The sequence below is a fragment of the Epargyreus clarus genome, unplaced genomic scaffold, assembly GCF_041222505.1.
Source record: "Epargyreus clarus isolate Ecla_fem2 unplaced genomic scaffold, WU_Ecla_fem_2.2 ptg000016l, whole genome shotgun sequence".
Lineage (NCBI taxonomy): Eukaryota > Metazoa > Arthropoda > Insecta > Lepidoptera > Hesperiidae > Epargyreus > Epargyreus clarus.
The window spans coordinates 7,034,445-7,051,493 of record NW_027332224.1 but is presented as its reverse complement, the minus strand read 5'-3'; the positions used below and the strand labels follow the sequence as shown (position 1 = coordinate 7,051,493).

The 17,049-nt window shown below is 37.1% G+C and overlaps 1 protein-coding gene across 1 annotated transcript in view; it reads right to left on the bottom strand.

Moving 5' to 3' along the window:
- Positions 1 to 15,904, bottom strand: part of conv (insulin like growth factor binding protein acid labile subunit convoluted) — a 28,325-nt gene extending 12,421 nt beyond the window's left edge. The window contains exons 1-11 of the mRNA XM_073081698.1: positions 15,738 to 15,904; positions 10,315 to 10,608; positions 9,339 to 9,508; positions 8,587 to 8,739; positions 7,159 to 7,262; positions 6,191 to 6,289; positions 5,520 to 5,621; positions 4,835 to 4,979; positions 3,781 to 4,035; positions 2,564 to 2,736; positions 384 to 587 (exon numbers count right to left, since the gene is read on the bottom strand). Of these exons, the coding sequence (XP_072937799.1) occupies positions 384 to 587; positions 2,564 to 2,736; positions 3,781 to 4,035; positions 4,835 to 4,979; positions 5,520 to 5,621; positions 6,191 to 6,289; positions 7,159 to 7,262; positions 8,587 to 8,739; positions 9,339 to 9,508; positions 10,315 to 10,579 (1,670 nt within the window). The 5' untranslated portion in view covers positions 10,580 to 10,608; positions 15,738 to 15,904. The remainder of the gene's footprint in view (positions 1 to 383; positions 588 to 2,563; positions 2,737 to 3,780; positions 4,036 to 4,834; positions 4,980 to 5,519; positions 5,622 to 6,190; positions 6,290 to 7,158; positions 7,263 to 8,586; positions 8,740 to 9,338; positions 9,509 to 10,314; positions 10,609 to 15,737) is intronic.
- Between the last annotated feature and the right edge of the window lie 1,145 nt (positions 15,905 to 17,049).

The following is a 17,049-nucleotide window of genomic DNA, read 5'->3' as shown; positions in this document are numbered from 1 at the left end:
CATCGGCACCGTGCCGAACGTGGCTTCAGCTGCTCCATTGCTACTTAGGTAGACCGGCACGTGAGGCGTTCCGAATTAGTGATGTACCGCTAGTGATGGAATACGTTGGATATCAAATAGACGGCTGTAAAAACGGTTTTGTGACTAAACTAACCTGGGACATGCGGCATTCTGGGTTAATAGCAGTCCAGTGAACTTACCTAGCGCATAATCAACCAATAAAACTCATTTTAGAGAAAACTAAATTGGCACTCAAGGCATTCTTGAATAGTCACCATCCTAAAAGCTCGCTTTAACTCCCATATTACGATTTTTGGAATTTACCAAAATTATCTGCTGAAATAAAACAGTGGAACATAAGGCATTCCAAACTAGCCACTAACCCCAGGCTGATGGGTATCTGCGGGATCCTCTCCAGGCGGTTGTGGCTGAGGTCCAGCAGCCGGCAGCTGGCGAGCTTGGCCAGAGCGCCGCGCGACGAGTCCCGCAACCGGTTGTGCGACAGGTCCAGCTCCAGCACCGTCGGCACCGTGCCGAACGTGGACGGCTTCAGCTGCTCCATCGAGTTGTGGCTTAGGTATAGGTATCTAGAACGTAAGAGGAAATATACACTTATTAATATACTAGCTGACCCGGCAAACTTTGTACCGCCTCAAAATCTATTTATCAAATATATTTCATATAGAATATAGCCTATGTTACTCGTGGATAATGTAGCTTTCGAATGGTGAAAGAATTTTTAAAATCGGTCCAGTGGTTTTTGAGCCTATTAATTACAATCAAACAAAGTTTTCCTCTTTATAATATTAGTATAGATAACATAATATAACAGAGACAAATGCCCTACTGCTTAAAAACAGCGTGTTTTAGTCCGCGTCAAACTTCTAGTCCGCTCTGAATATACAGGATGAATTTTTCAAACGGGCCTTCAGAGCCAAATCCGAAACTATAAGGATTAGCGAAAAATGCTGAAAGGAGTTACGAGGCCGATTTTGATAAAAACTAAAACTGCATCATTACTTTTTTAAATATCTTTTTCCTTAGCCGGGAATCGAACGAGTTCATTTTAAAAAAAAAATACACCCTCTATATTATTCCACTATCTGATAGTGTCGCTTATAAGGATCAAATTCTGGGAAGCAATGTTAGGTGACAAATTAAAGGAAAAGGAAAATTTTGAAGAAAATACATATTTTTCCATGCATTGGCATACTAATCCTTAAGGACATAACAAATGATTTACTTATGTATATTTTTTTAGAAACATACATAAGTCATACCATTGAACAAATTGTTGGTTAATCAACTAATTATTCGATGTTATGACCATGACATACGGCTTAATATGAGAAAGTAATAGTTTGGCAAATAATTTACCGCCATTTTTAGGATTTATCTTTTATGTAATAAAAATAGATAACTGATTAAATAGTAAATTATTATTGTTTGTTGTTTACAACTTCGTTTCAACGTTAAATATGATTTTCTATAACTCTTTGTTATCTCTCTAATCACACGGATTTGACTCGAAAAAGTCATTCTCGCAAATTGTCAACTTTACATCTGTATTAAACGAACTCCGCCCATAGCAAGTTATATCTATTATAATGGTCCTAAAAATATCCTTAACTAAGTCGGACATAAAATATAAACTCTTGGAGAACAAAACGTCCGTTTTGAATGATTTGAAACATTGAGCCAAAAAATGAATGGCGGGAACTTAGCTGCCAAATTAAAATGAAAAAAATACCTATTTTCTTAAAATTGAGGCTTTTTCTTTAGTATGTCATTTATCATTACTTCCCAGATTTTGATCCTTAAAAGCAACACTATCAGATAGTGGAATAATATAGAGGGTGTATTTTTTTTTCAAAATGTACTCGTTCGATTCCCGGCTAGGGAAAAAGTTATTTTAAAAAAGTAATGATGCAGTTTTAGTTTTTATCAAAATCGGTCTCGTAACTCCTTTCAGCATTTTTCGCTAATCCTTATAGTTTAGGATTTGGCCCTGAAGGCCCGTTTTAAAAATTCACCCTGTATAAATGAGTCGCGTCGCAACAGCAAATTCTAGATATTAGCAGGACGAAGACAGCACGGGAACCCTCCCTTCAGAGCGGACTAGAAGTTTGACGCGGACTATACCATCCAATCGACTGCATACTCATTCTAATACTATTAATATATTATTAAAAAACCTGTTCTACGAGTATATAGAGTTGGTTACAAATAACCCTACACCAGAGCTCACTTTTTTTTTATAATATAAGAGTAGCAGACGAGCATGCAGTCCACCTGATGGTAAGTGGCTACTGCCGGCCATGGACATCTATAATCAACCCCAGATAGGATTAGATATTCCTACCTAAAGTCGGCCACAGATGCGCCGCTACCCCTGAGGACTAAGCTGGAACGCCTCGGGAAAGTCTGTCTCCCTTACCACACCCTTCAAACCGGAACACAGCAGCGCCTATCACTGCTGTTATTAGGTAGAAATAGGATTCCGTTACATACATACATACAACCCAAGCTAATAAAAGCGTGTTAAAAATATGTGTTTTCTCACCTCAAAGAGAATAAATTCTGGAACACAGCGTTGTGTATCTCGCTCAGATTATTATAAGACACGTCCACAGTATGCAATTCGTATAGCTTGGGTATCGCAGTCTTGGGAATGACTTGAATATTGTTGTGTGAGGCATTCAGTAATCTTAAGCCGGTCATGTTTTGGATTGGGACCTGAAAAGATGAAATTTTAAATTAATTATTAATTTTCGAGTTACATTTATTTATCTTTTGTTTGTCAATCAGCATATAAGAACATGTGAACATTTACTTCCTTTCTTTTTACACACTTTTATTTATTAATTATTATTTTTAACGAGTTCTTATTTAAATCTTTTTACATGTTCTTCTACTTTTATCTTTCTTTTTATTCATTTGTAAAAAATATATTCGCATTTTATTTTAAATCATTTAACAATAAATACTTTAAAGACGTTGTTTATTTATTTTAGTTTAATATTTATTGGTATTTTTATTTATTACATTTTTAATGTATATTTATTACTTTACTTATCTTTTATTATTTTAATTTATCGGTTGCAATCTTTATCTTTTGTTGTCTTTATTTATCTTTGGTTATCTATATTTATCTTTTGATATCTTTTGTTATCTTTATTATCTTTATTTATCTTTTGATATCTTTTGATATCTTTATTTATCTTTTGTTATCTTCATTTATCTTTTGGTATCTTTATTTATCTTTTGATATCTTTTTTTGTAGTTTTCAAGGAAAAAAAAATTTTTCAAATAACTCACCTGACGAAGGTCCGTAAACAGGTTGTACGACACTTGCAGCTCTCCCGCGTAGCTGTTCTCATCGAAAGCGTTCCTGGCGACCGTCCGCAGCGCATTGTGGCTCAAGTCCAGCACCGTCATGTTGTTGCAGTTCACGAACGCACCAGACTCTATGGTCTCTAGCGTCGTACGATATTAATATAGAAAGATACTTACCTTATTAACTGCCATCTTTTAGTTTCTTTTTTAATTTACTAAATATTAAAAAAAATACTGAATATTTATTTTTAATTGTTACTGAGCTTTGTTTGCTTTTAGAAATGTTTTACCTTTTATCTTTGTTTTCTTTTGGTAACTGATGTTATATTTGTTTATCTTTTGGTATCTTTATTTATCTTTTTGTATCTTTTGCTATCTTTATTATCTTTTGTTATCTTTTAGTATCTTTTTAACATTTTTTTGATTTTTTATCAAATGACTCACCTGTCCAAGGTCCGTAAACTGGTTGTACGACACTTGCAGCTCTCCCGCGTAGCTGTTCTCATCGAAAGCGTTCCTGGCGACCGTCCGCAGCGCATTGTGGCTCAAGTCCAGCACCGTCATGTTGTTGCAGTTCACGAACGCACCGGTTTCTATCGTCTCTAGCGCGTTGTGCGATATGTTCACCACAGCTAAGTATAGGTCTGTGAATGCTTGCTTCTCTATGATCGTGATTCTGTTCTCCGCTAGGTTTATTACCTGGAAGTTAATAACAATATGTAAGGCAAACATTTGTATGGAAGGATATTTTGTTTAGTTTTTTATTTGCGTGAAACTCACACAAAGATAATTGCAAAACTATGTAACACCCACAGTCCAGACCCATATCAAAAATCTGAATACTTCAGTATGGTTCGGCGGATGAGGTACTACTACTGCGAGCATATTTAACTTTGGGTTGAGCATCTGAGTCCTTACATGGCAACGCAACTATGATTGGCTTCATTTAGACCATCTAGTTTATGAAGTTACTCATGTACTTTGGACTACATTGGACTTTTTTATAATATAGGAGTAACAGACGAGCATCCAGTCCACCTGACGGTAAGTGGCTACTGCCACCCATGTATCATCTTAAAGGTGGTAGAACCCTTTGTGGTTCGACTCCGGCGGTACCACCGCCACACCTATTTCTACCTAATAACAGCAGTGTTAAGCGCTGCTGTGTTCCGGTTTGAAGGGTGTGGTAAGGGTGACAGACTTTTCTGAGGCGTTCCAGCTTAGTCCTCAGGGGTAGCGGCGCATCTGTGGCCGACCTCAGGTAGGAATATCTAATCCTATCTGGGGTTGATTACAGATGTCCATGGGCGGCAGTAGCCACTTACCATCAGGTGGACTGCATGCTCGTCTGCTACTCTTATATTATAAAAAAAAAATGTATATCTATAATTAATCCCAGATAGGCAGTTCAAGTAGCAAGTTGCTTCTCCAACCTAATGAAAAATTGTCCGATCAGGAATCAAACCCAGAACCCCGCTGCTGTTAAACCAAGTCTCACCTCAGCATACCGCACTTGCTGGAACATCTGGAAGTCCACTTTAGTTATCTTATTCCTGGCTAGGTCCACAGTGCCTATCCTGGTCACCGCTGAGAACGTCCCGCGTCCCACGTCCGATATCTGATTGTCTTGGAGAAAGAGACGCCTGGAATGTATTAAATGATTATGTTACGTATGTATGTATAGTCCGCGCCAAACTGCTAGTCCGTTATGAAGTTGTAGCGAGCAGGTGTAGTCATACAATTTGCTATGGCGACGCGATTCATTTCTATATTCAGAGCGGACTAGCAGTAAAACTGCTAGTCCACGGACTATATGTAGGTACTTGTCAATGTGTGAGTGGCTGTGTCCACCGAAGGTATTAAAGGTGGTAGAACCGTTGTGGTGCAACTCCGGAGGCACCACCGTCACACCTATTTCTGTTATAACTGCTGTGTTCTGGTTTGAAGGGTGCAGTAAGGGAGACATAGTATTCTCAGGCGTTCCAGCTTAGTCTTCAGGGGTAGCGGCGCACATGCGCCCACAGATGTCGGATGTCCACATTTGTGGACAACCTCAGGTAGGAATCTAGTCTTATCTACGATTGATTATAGATGTCCATGAAACAGTGGCCACTTACTTTAAGGTGGACTGCAAGCTTATTTCCTACTTCTATATAATAAAAAGTTCCGAATTACTTCCTTACCTCAAAAATCTCATTCCTCTGAAACTGTTGGTATCTAATTTTTTTATTTTATTATTGTCCAAATGTACAACTTTTATTACTGTGTTTCTTGCGAACATACCTCTGAAATTACAAAAATATAATTAATAACTACAAAATATAGTAGTAATTACAAATATAATCAACATTAAAAATCAATTATAATATAAATCTTGTTAAATATACAATTTACAAAATCTTTCTCAAAAATTTCGAATATTATTAAATTATTTGCCTTAAATTAAATTTCAAATCAACAACCAAAACTCCTTTAAACTTTAAAGAATACAAAAAATTGTAAAATCAAATTGAATTTCGAAAAGTGGTCTTATTCAAAAACAAAGATATTTGTTAAACAAGTACAATTAAGTAAAATATAGTCCGCGTAAATCTGCTAGTCCGCTCTGAATATAGCAATGAATCGCGTCGCCATAGCAAATTGTATGACTACACCTACTCGCAACAACTTCAGAGCGGACTAGCAGTGTGGCGCGAACTATACTTGTCTAAAGTAAAAAATAATTTGGAAAATAGACCATCAATTGGGGAAAAACAAAAAATAGCCATAAGACCAAAAACTCTAAGCAATCTAAAAATCGAAAAATGGGCAAAATTCCCCACAAATGGGCAAAAGCCCAGCAATGGGTCCTTACCTCGGTATCTCCCCAATTTGATTGTGACTCGCGTTACACCAACCAAGCTTAGTCAGGTCACCGATATGACTCCCGTCCAGTTTTGTTATGTTGTTGTAACTGAAAAACACAAAAAAATTAAAATACATTAAAAAGCTTCAGTCTAGTCTAAGTCACCTTACGGATAAACAAAACAAAAAACAAAAAACAAACAACAACAGAACAAAAAAAACAAAAAACAGACGCTTAAAAAAAATAACAAAAAATACAACCGACTTCTATGTCACTACATAGTAAGCAATAATTCAAATAAATGTTGGTTTAGTACCGCGTTTCCCAACCTGTGGTCCGCGGACACCCAGGGTCCGCGAGTATATGTATGGGGGTCCACGGTGTCATCTCTGGACCATACATAAATCGCTCATTAAATGCAAAAAGGCCGCAAAACGAAAAATCAGCAAACCAGTTTTACTACAAAAATCATTTTTTGCTGTTTATTTTATTAAGGGGTCCGCGAAAACTGCTTGATTTCCTAAGGGTCCGTGGACTGAAAAAGGTCGGAAAACGCTGGTTTAGTACATAGTCCTAAACTTCAATTCTAATAAGTACTAAAACTGCATCATTAGTTTTTTTTAATATTTTTCCCAAGCCGGGAACCGAACAAGTTCATTTTGAAAAAAAAACACACCCTATATTATTCCAATATCGGATATAGGATCTGATTATAGTCTTTGAAAAATTCACCCTGTATACATACAAACATGCACACACACAGAGAGACACACACATCCATACAAACACTCGAAAACATGCACACACACAGAGAGACACACACATATATACATACACTTGAAAATCATTATATTAAGAGTCCCTTTGAAAAATTCACCCTGTATACATACAAGCATGCACACGCACACACACAGAGAGACACACACATACAGACATACATAAGCTCAGAAAACATTAAAAAAGTCCATGTAACCAACCTCAAATCCAAAACCTCAGTATCACGTAGCCCCTTGAATTGATTTCTTTTCAACGTCGCCAATCTGTTACCGTGGAGGTCTAAGGTCTTTAGTTTCTTCAAGTACTGCAATGGAAGACAGGTTATAGGTATAAATTAAAATACAGTACATAATATAAAGTGTATTATATATTTGTATACAAGCTTCCTATGCATGTGTGTATTTATGTATGTGTGCGTGCTTACCCATACATGTCTTATTTCAATATATTTTATTTTTATAATATAGGAGTAGCAGACGAGCATGCAGTCCACCTGATGGTAAGTGGCTACTGCCGCCCATGGACATCTGTAATCAACCCCAGATAGGATTAGATATTCCTACCTGAGGTCGGCCATAGATGCGCCGCTACACCTGAGAACTAAGCTGGAACGCCTCGGAAAAGTCTGTCTCCCTTACCACACCCTTCAAACCGGAACACAGCAGCGCTTAACACTGCTGTTATTAGGTAGAAATAGGTGTGGCGGTGGTGCCGCCGGAGTCGAACCACAAAGGGTTCTACCACCTTCAAAAGATGTCTTATTTCAATATATTTATTGGTTCTTTTTTTTATCTTATGTCTTAGTGTTCCTACTGCAAGTGTATACTGAATGCATACCAAATTTATTTTTGATAAGTAAATAATAAAAAAATACAGAATCATTGGTTTCAAATGTGGTAGGTACTATGTAAGAGTAATTAATGTTTTTCACAAAAATCCTTACTTCCTTACTAATATTATAAATCCGAAAGTAACTCTGTCTGTCTGTCTGGTTGTCTCTTCTTCACGCCTAAACCACTGAACCGATTTTAATGAAATTTTGTACAAAGATAGTCTGAGACCCGAGAAAGGACACAGGATAGTTTTTATCCCGGAAATCCCACGGGAACTAGGGATGGCGATTTAAGATCGATTAATCGGAGAATCCATCTTTTGGACCAAAATATCGATTATTTTAATCGATATTACTAAGGATTGAATCGTAAACTATGCATTTGTTCAAGTCATGATGTTAAGCAAAGTTGTTGTCCATGAGCTCACGAAGGTTTCTGAGTTGGGACGACCAATTTTCGCCAGGTAGCGCCACTGTCATTCCAATGAAGGTACGAATTTTCAGTTTTATGTATGTTAGTATGTCATATTATTTTCTTTTAAACGCGGGCGAAGCCGCGGGCAAAAACTAGTAATAAATAAGGACATGTTATGTCTGGGCTAGATAAAAACGCAACTCTTGCTTGCATGAGTCCATGCATACATACTTCCATGCGTGCTCGAATTTATACATGCACATAAATAAATAAATATATACATCTTTCCTTGCATTCATTCGTCCTAAAAGCTTAAATTTCTTGCATGTATGAGTCCATACAAATGCGTGTTTCTAACATGTATGCACCAACAACACAAACCTGGAAAGCCTCAGCGGCGACGTCAGCAATCTTCCCATTCGAGAGATGCAGCCTCTCCAGCCTCCCCGCCGCTTCGCTGCCAGCGAATATGTCCTTCCCTAAGGTTTTCATCTCGTGGCCCTCTATTGATAGTATTGATAGGTTGCCTAGGATCTGGGGAGATGGGGAGAAGGAACAATTTTGAAAAAAAATTAAAAAGTCACAATTTATTAATAAATTATAAAAAGTTATTTATACATAGTGTATTTCTAAATTAAGATAATTTTGGTTCATCGTTTAAGCTTAAGAAGGGAGAGGTTACTAAAAATAATGTTTATAATATAGAAGACGAGCATGCAGTCCATCTGATGGTGAGTGGCTGCTGCCGTCCGACATCTGTAATCAACCACAGATAAGATTCTGAACCTTCCTGAAGTCGGTCACTAATACGCCGCTGTGGACTAAGCTGGAACGCCTCGGAAAAGTCTGTCTCCCTTACCACACCCTTCAAACCGGAACACAACAGCGCTTAACACTGATGTTATGAGGCAGAAACAGGTGTGGCGGTGGTGCCGCAGGAGTCCCCTTGAAGTGTACCATCTTCGTGGTAGGATGAAGCAGGCTACTCCTGCTTCCTGCGGGGCATCCATGGCCTCTCAGACAGGGATCTAATCTTATCTGAGGTTGATTACAGATATCCATGGGCTGCAGTAGCCTTACCATAGGTGAACTACTTTTTAATTCTCTTATATCATTGAAAACAGTCTTCCTACCTTAAAGGCATCCTTCGGGAACTCCACAATCTTCGTGTTAACCATGTACAACTCCTGAAGAGTTTTGTTCACGCCGGCGAAGGCGTACGCATCTATAGATTTGATTGGCGTGTCGACTATGTGGAGCACTCGGACAGTTGACCGATGGAGAAGTGGACCGAATAAGTGGGCTGGAATAAAAAAAATCAATCAAAAACATTTCATCCATGGTGATCCGTTACAGAATTCATTTTGAACATCAATAATCTAGTTCGCGCCAAACTTCTAGTCCGCTCTGAAGTTGTTGCACGCAGTAGTCAGAGAGCCAATGCGGTCGAACACATCTACAAGCATATACTCCGTAGCAACGTAAGGGCACACTAACGCAACTATGTAGGCGAGAGCGGGTAAAGGAGAGTGCCGGGGGGAAGCCGCGCTGTCTTCGACTCGCTAATATCTACAATTTGCTGTTGCGACGCGACTCGCTTATATATTCAGAGCGGACTAGAAGTTTGGTGCGGACTCTACCTATGTATTATAGCGGCCGCTATAACGAGTATTAAAAATAAAAAAAAATGCAAATAAATGGGGGTCGCTGTACGAGAAACCGCTATTATTTAACGTTTTTCGCCACCAGACCAATTATTACTATTATTATTTTCAGAAAATCAAAATACAATCGTAGTCTTATCAGATAACTCTCTCATTTAATACCCACATCCTGCCATTTTGAAGCCTCCGCCATATTGTATGTATAATGACGTCACTAATAAATTAGTAATAATACGAGTATTACGTACTCCTGTGTTTGTTTTAAAATAATGTATTTATCAGAGCCTCTCCATTTCCAACTTCCAATGACGTTCCAATTCCTGACGTCATCTGGGGTTGATTATAGATATCCATGAGCAGCATTAGCTACTTATCATCAGGTGGTCTGCTTGCTCGTTTGCTATCACAATGTGTTAAAGAAGAAAACATAAATGTCAATTCTTACCAATTTTAGCCTCTTTTAAAAGAAGTCTCTCTATTGGAAAGCCCAATCCCGCGATATTACCCAACCCTACGCTCATGACAGCTAGCCCTGTGTTCTCGCAGCGAATGAACAGACCTGTATCCGTCCCTTTCTCGCATACGCACGGATATAGCAGATGGGACTCTGTCTCTTTCGGGCACGGGTATAACGGTCCGGGCGGGATGTATTCCGAATTTGAAATGGACATCAGTGTTGCTAGCACGAAAACTATTTGAATGTCCGCCATTTTCTTGATGTTTTGACTTGGTGTTTGATCTGTAAATTAAAAAAGCAAATAGATTTTATTAATTAGTTTCCCACTGCTGGGTACTGGTATTCTCTCAGGGCGAAATGTTTATAACCACAATTCTACGGTAATTAAATGTCGTTAAATTAATTATGTAAACGAAGGTTGTCGTAAAAGGCTGGGTTTGGGTATTATTGATGAAAAGTGTGTTATTCCCCTGCTCCATTCATTGTGCGAACGTAGTCACGCGTTATGCGTTCCGTATTTAAGGTGTTATTCCCCTATACCCTTCGTTTTTCGACGTAGATACGCGCTGTGCATTCCGTATTTAAGGATGATAGAAATAGTTATATCGAGGCGTTCTAACAAAGTTCTCAGGGGTAGCCATATCCGTAGCCAGCTTCATGTAGGAATCTAATCGTCACCTAACTGCCAGTGAAACTCTTAACAGTGAAGCAATTTAACAGCAGTGTTAAGCGCTGCTGTGTTCTGGTTTGAAGGGTGTGGTAAGGTAGCCATACTTTTTCGAGGCGTTCGAGCTTAGTCCTCAGGGTTAGCGGCGCACCTGTGGCCGACTCCAGGTAGGAATGTCTAATCCTATCTGGGATTGATTACAGATGTCCATGGGCGGCAGTAGCCACTTACCATCAGGTGGACTGCATGCTCGTCTGTTGTTACAAACACACTATTATTATTTATTCATTTTTTTTTTATAATATAAGAGTAGCCGACGAGCACGCAGTCCACCCGACGGCAAGTGGCCACTGCCGCCCATGGACATCTGTAATCAACCTCAGATAGGATTGGATATTCCTACCTGAGGTCGGCACACAGGTCCACAGATGCGCCGCTACCCCTGAGGACTAAGCTGGAACGCCTCGGAAAAGTCTGTCTCCCTTACCACACCCTTCAAACCGGAACACAGCAGCGCCTAACACTGCAGTTATTAGGTAGAAATAGGTGTGGCGGTGGTGCCGCCGGAGTCGAACCTAAATGGGTTCTACCACCTCCTATAGATGAAATATATAAGGCAATAGATTTCATTTAACATAGATTTAATAACAATGACTTGTAAGTTTAAATAAATTACTCTTAAACAAGATAAGCAAGCAACTAGTATTGTTTTGTTTTAAATAAAAAAATGTTATTGTAATTTAATATAATATAAGTATGATAACATGTAATGAGTCGGATATTTTATCTTATTCAAATACCCAATTAGCATGCAGTTTGTTTTTTTAGAAGTTTTTATTTATTTTATGCATAGATTAGTAAAGATACTTCGCCGCCTTGAAATTGAATGAAGCCACAAATGGCTTATTTTAGTAAGTTCTTTTTTTGAATCCTTGACAATTAAAAACATTTTTAGAGAAAATTTACGAATAAATAACTAATTTACGTAATAATTACGTAATTTACGTAATAAATAAATAATTATTTCAAATATTTTAGCGACATTTTATCACGGAGACGTGGCAAAACTTTTTTACGCAACTATTTCAATTCTCAAAACTGGGTTCATTTTCTTGTTAGGCGTGAGTAATCTTTACTAATCTATGATTGTATGTAACAATCGAGCATGCAGTCCACCTGATTAGTGATGCAATGATATATCGATATTTCGATAATACCTAACCCAAGTTATCGATATTTATATTCGTATAGAATCATAGTACTGTTAATAGCTAGAAATAGGTGTGGCGGTGGTGCCGCCGGAATTGAACCACAAAAGGTTCTACCACCTTTGAAATTTTTTATATTATGTGATTTATAGACCTTCGATATTATTCCAAATTTGGATCTCACACTTGATGATAAGTGGCATAAGTGGAATCTGTTGCCGACCTCAGGTAGGAATATCTGTCTGGGGCTGAATCATATCTGAATCATATCTGGGGCTGAGTACGGATATCCATGGACATGGTAGCCACTTACCATCAGGTGGACTGCATGCTCGTCTGCTACTCTTTTATTATAAAAAAAAGGTAGACTGCGATGGAGTTGGTTACGGATGTCCAGGCGACAGTGACAGTACCATCATCCATCAGGTGATTTTTTTTTATAATATAAGAGTAGCAGACGAGCATGCAGTCCACCTGATGGTAAGTGGCTACTGCCGCCCATGGACATCTGTAATCAACTCGAACGCCTCGGAAAAGTCTGTCTCCCTTACCACACCCTTCAAACCGGAACACAGCAGCGCCTAACACTGCTGTTATTAGGTAGAAATAGGTGTGGCGGTGGTGCCGCCGGAGTCGAACCACAAAGGATTCTACCACCTTCAAACACTCGGACCGCAAGCCACTCTAATAATTTAAAAATTGTAACAATACCTTTCAGATTCCAAAATCACTATCACTTTACAACACAATACACTATCCCACAGCTGGACACTTATTTGCTCAGAGTGAAAAGATTAGACCACAATTCCAAAATTATCAAATTTCACTTCAAAACATTTAAATATACTGACTGTATTAATATACTCGATTTTTACTAATTATTTTTTTCAAGTATAGAAGTAAAGTTATTTTTACTATTATTATAAGTTATTATATATGACTGACTTCTTTCCTGTCCAACGTGATACTGATATTATTATGAATATTACAAGACATCCACAGTTATCTGAGCATAGGTTTTTTCGTGTTATCTCCTTAATTATCATGTTTATAAACTTTTAATTAAGTTTGTATTTTTTATAAAAACCCCAAATATATACATATAATAAATGTGTTTTGTGTATCTGACCATTCTCTAAAAGTTAAAAAAAATCATAACAGAAATAATAAAATATACAAAACATTAGTATTTATGTCTGCTTTTTCTGGTAGCAATATAATTAAAAATTAAAGAAATGTCAACTCTCATGCAAATTATTTCTAATTTACAATCAGGTGTAAAAAAAGAGAAAATAAGTAAAATAAACCATCAAAAAATGCCCTTGTAAACAACCCATACAATTTAGATACAATTTTCAGACTTTTTTTTACTATCAAATAAGCTCAAGTATTTCTTGAGTACCTTAAAATGTTGATGTCGACACTACATGTTACTTATGTAATAAACACTTGTATTATTTTAGTCAACTCAAAGTTCTAGATCATAGTAACCGGAATATAGACTTTTTCGATAGCCCAGGGGCGGATCTAGAGGTCTAGGGGACATAACTTCGTACCCTAGTCCCCCTCCCTCATAGCTAAAATATCTTACTTGAATCCAACCTTTTTGGGGCTGACATTTTAGGGGGTGAAAAAATCCAGAAATACGAGGACCCAACACTGCTGTTAATAGGCAGAAATAGGTATGGCCGTTAGAGACAAACCACAAAGGATTTAAGTACTTTTAAAAACCCATCTTTATTAGTAAACTTTTCTTAAAGAAATTCTCTAATAGCCTACCCTTCAACTGGGGTAACCCCAAAACCAAAAATCTTGGCTCCTTTAGTACAATCCGCTATATATACTCGTATTTCAGACAAAGCATTAATGAGACCATATCAGCAACATTATTATTGTAGCACACATAATAATAAAATTGAGATTAAATTTTATCTGGTAATTCCAGCGACATCTTTTTTTTATTATTAGGGAAACTGGCAAATTTCCCTTTTTTTTTTTTTTTTATGATATAGGAGTAGCAGTCCACCTGATGTTAAATGGCTACTGCCGCCCATGGACATCTGTAATCAACCCCAGATAGGATTAGATATTCCTACCTGAGGTCGGCCACAGATGCGCCCCTACCCCAGAGGACTAAGCTGGAACGCCTCGGAAAAGTATGTCTCCCTTACCACACCCTTCAAAACGGAACACAGCAGCGCCTAACTGCTGTTATTAGGCAGAAATAGGTGTAGCAGTGGCGCCGCCGGAGTCAAACCACAAAGGGTTCTACCAACTTATAAATTTTGTTTATTTTTAAACTTAATATTTTTAAACAAATACTATTATTAGTCTACCTAATTTTCGATGAGATTGAACTAGTATTTACCTGACTTAGCTTGCAGTCATGTGTTTTTATCTATATCTCGGAAACAACACTTTTTTTAGGAATAAAACATACCCTAAGCCCTTTTTGAACCGTTGAATTTCTGTACAAAATTTCTTATACTTTTTTTTCAGAATAAAAAGTACCTTATAACCTTTATTAGACCCCTGACAATGTGTGTAGAAAATTTAATGACAATTGACTATGACATTAAGACGTGAAAGTGTTACAAACTCACATATAGATTTATAATATTAGTTAGGATTAGCAGACATAGTCCATTAGAGTAAGTAGTCATTGGAGTATGGACATATGTTACCAACTACATATAGACCAGGTTCTACCTGAAGCCGATCACATGCGTTGCCACTGAGGACTAAGGTTACCTCATGTGTAAGTTAGTGCATCCAGCACATTGAAACATAGTGCTTCACACTAGAAATATGTGTGACGGTGGTATCAGCCTTGTTTAGCCGAACTAACTACAAAGATAGTGGTATTTTTACCACTTTATCTGTCCAAATTAAAACAAATTAAAATCGTTACTCTTCCATCATTCATAAAACCTTTATATTTTGAGCAGGAAAAATTAAACTTAGGAATAAAGCACACAGTGTAGCAGCTAAGTCTAATGAAATACATTTTTTTTCCTTACTACAATGTGTACAATATTTTTACCATTTTTTTTTTACCACAAGAAGCCCAAGGTATTCAGACTTCTGAATTTCAAATAAAAAAAAAATTACACTAGAATTTAAAACCAATGAGCTATCACTCTTATATACAGTAGTTTACAGATATACATGGGGCGCAGTGGCCAGTATCTACTTAGCAGCTGGTTCACTTCTATTGCAAAAAAAAACAACAAGTAACGTGACAAATCAAACACGGATTATTTTTTAAACCAACTGGTCAAGGCTATTCGCTCCTAGGAAGTGGTGTTAGGAAAAAAATACCTTGTTATGTACACAAGGCCGTAATAAACCTGTTTTACGTACGAAATATCAACTTAAACAGCAAATAATCTATTGATTTATAATTACTAGCGATTTTGTAATCACGGTAATAAGGGATCTTACATAAAATCTATATAACTAATAACTTCGCAAGATAACTTAGCAATATTTGTGAAACAACTTTCACTTCAAAATAAACGTGATAAAACGATTACCTGCGGAAATTTCTTGGCTCGTCAGTAATTACAGCAAATCTTTTAGCGCCTGAGTAATGTTAAACACTTTTAACATAATAATTGCGCGATTTTATACGTAAATTCACTCAAAACATCGTCGAAGTAACCCACCCCACCATCGTCAACTTTAAACTGACTGGGTTGCTAGTTTCGCAACATTTTGTCATTTTCCACTTTTGACAACTGCGTATTTATATTAAACCCTTATCGCCAGTACTAAAAATTATACATGACATAAATTCAAAATTGCCATCTTGATAATTTTTGTATTTAATAAATCCTATCAAAAATTATAACAATATTATTTTCACGTAAATTATTAAATTTATTATTTTTTTATCTACACGACCTGATGTACACTACGTTTATTGTGTACTATTCTGTTTTTATTAACTACGGTGTTGTTATTGATATTGTCATTTATTGCTGTCATGTACATTTAAAGCAATTTTCTAAATGTTTATTTGTGTTTGTAAGGCATTTACTTATGTATAAAAGCAAACTAAAACTTTGATTCCCTCGCAAAACCATACCAAACGAGAATGGCACCGAAAAAGCAGAAGGTACGTCGAGAGAGACATCGGTGCGATCAAGTCGAAGGCGAACGCTTTCATGCGCAAATCGACGAGGTGTTTCAGTACAATTGGTGGGAGATATTCTGCTTTCCTTATATCCTTTGCGGACGGCTCTGGGATTGTTGCGTTTCTCTCTGCGCTGGCACCAACCAATGTCTTGTATATTGGATGATGATACAATGGGTCGTTTGCAAATTAACCAGACTTACCACACCAGATCCTATAATGTTTCCGTATTACTTTTACATGTTCTGTCAAGTGATATTGTTGACTTTAGTATTCGTTTTACTATGGCATTGGTTCGGCAGGAGTGTGTTAATACCATATTTTATAGCGTACTATACCGCACTGACTGGAAAGGATACTCCACCGGTTAAAAACACGACTAGACTATCATTTAGAAGATATTGCTTCAGAAAAAGTGATATTTTCGATAGTACTATGGATAATGATGCCACAATACTGTATTCCAGCCATCCAACATACTTATTATCTGTCTTAACTGAACTATTTATGTACGAAATAATATAAATCAATGTATTTATGAATCAACCGTTTTATTATTATAAATGATACCTTTAATAATTTATTAAAATTCTTACGCTACTTAAAATTATGTATAACTTTCTTAACTTTTATTTATTTGCCATAAATATTTGTCTACCCTTTTCCATTGCAAACTCTGCGAGGATCCTGTATTGCACCATAGAATTTCT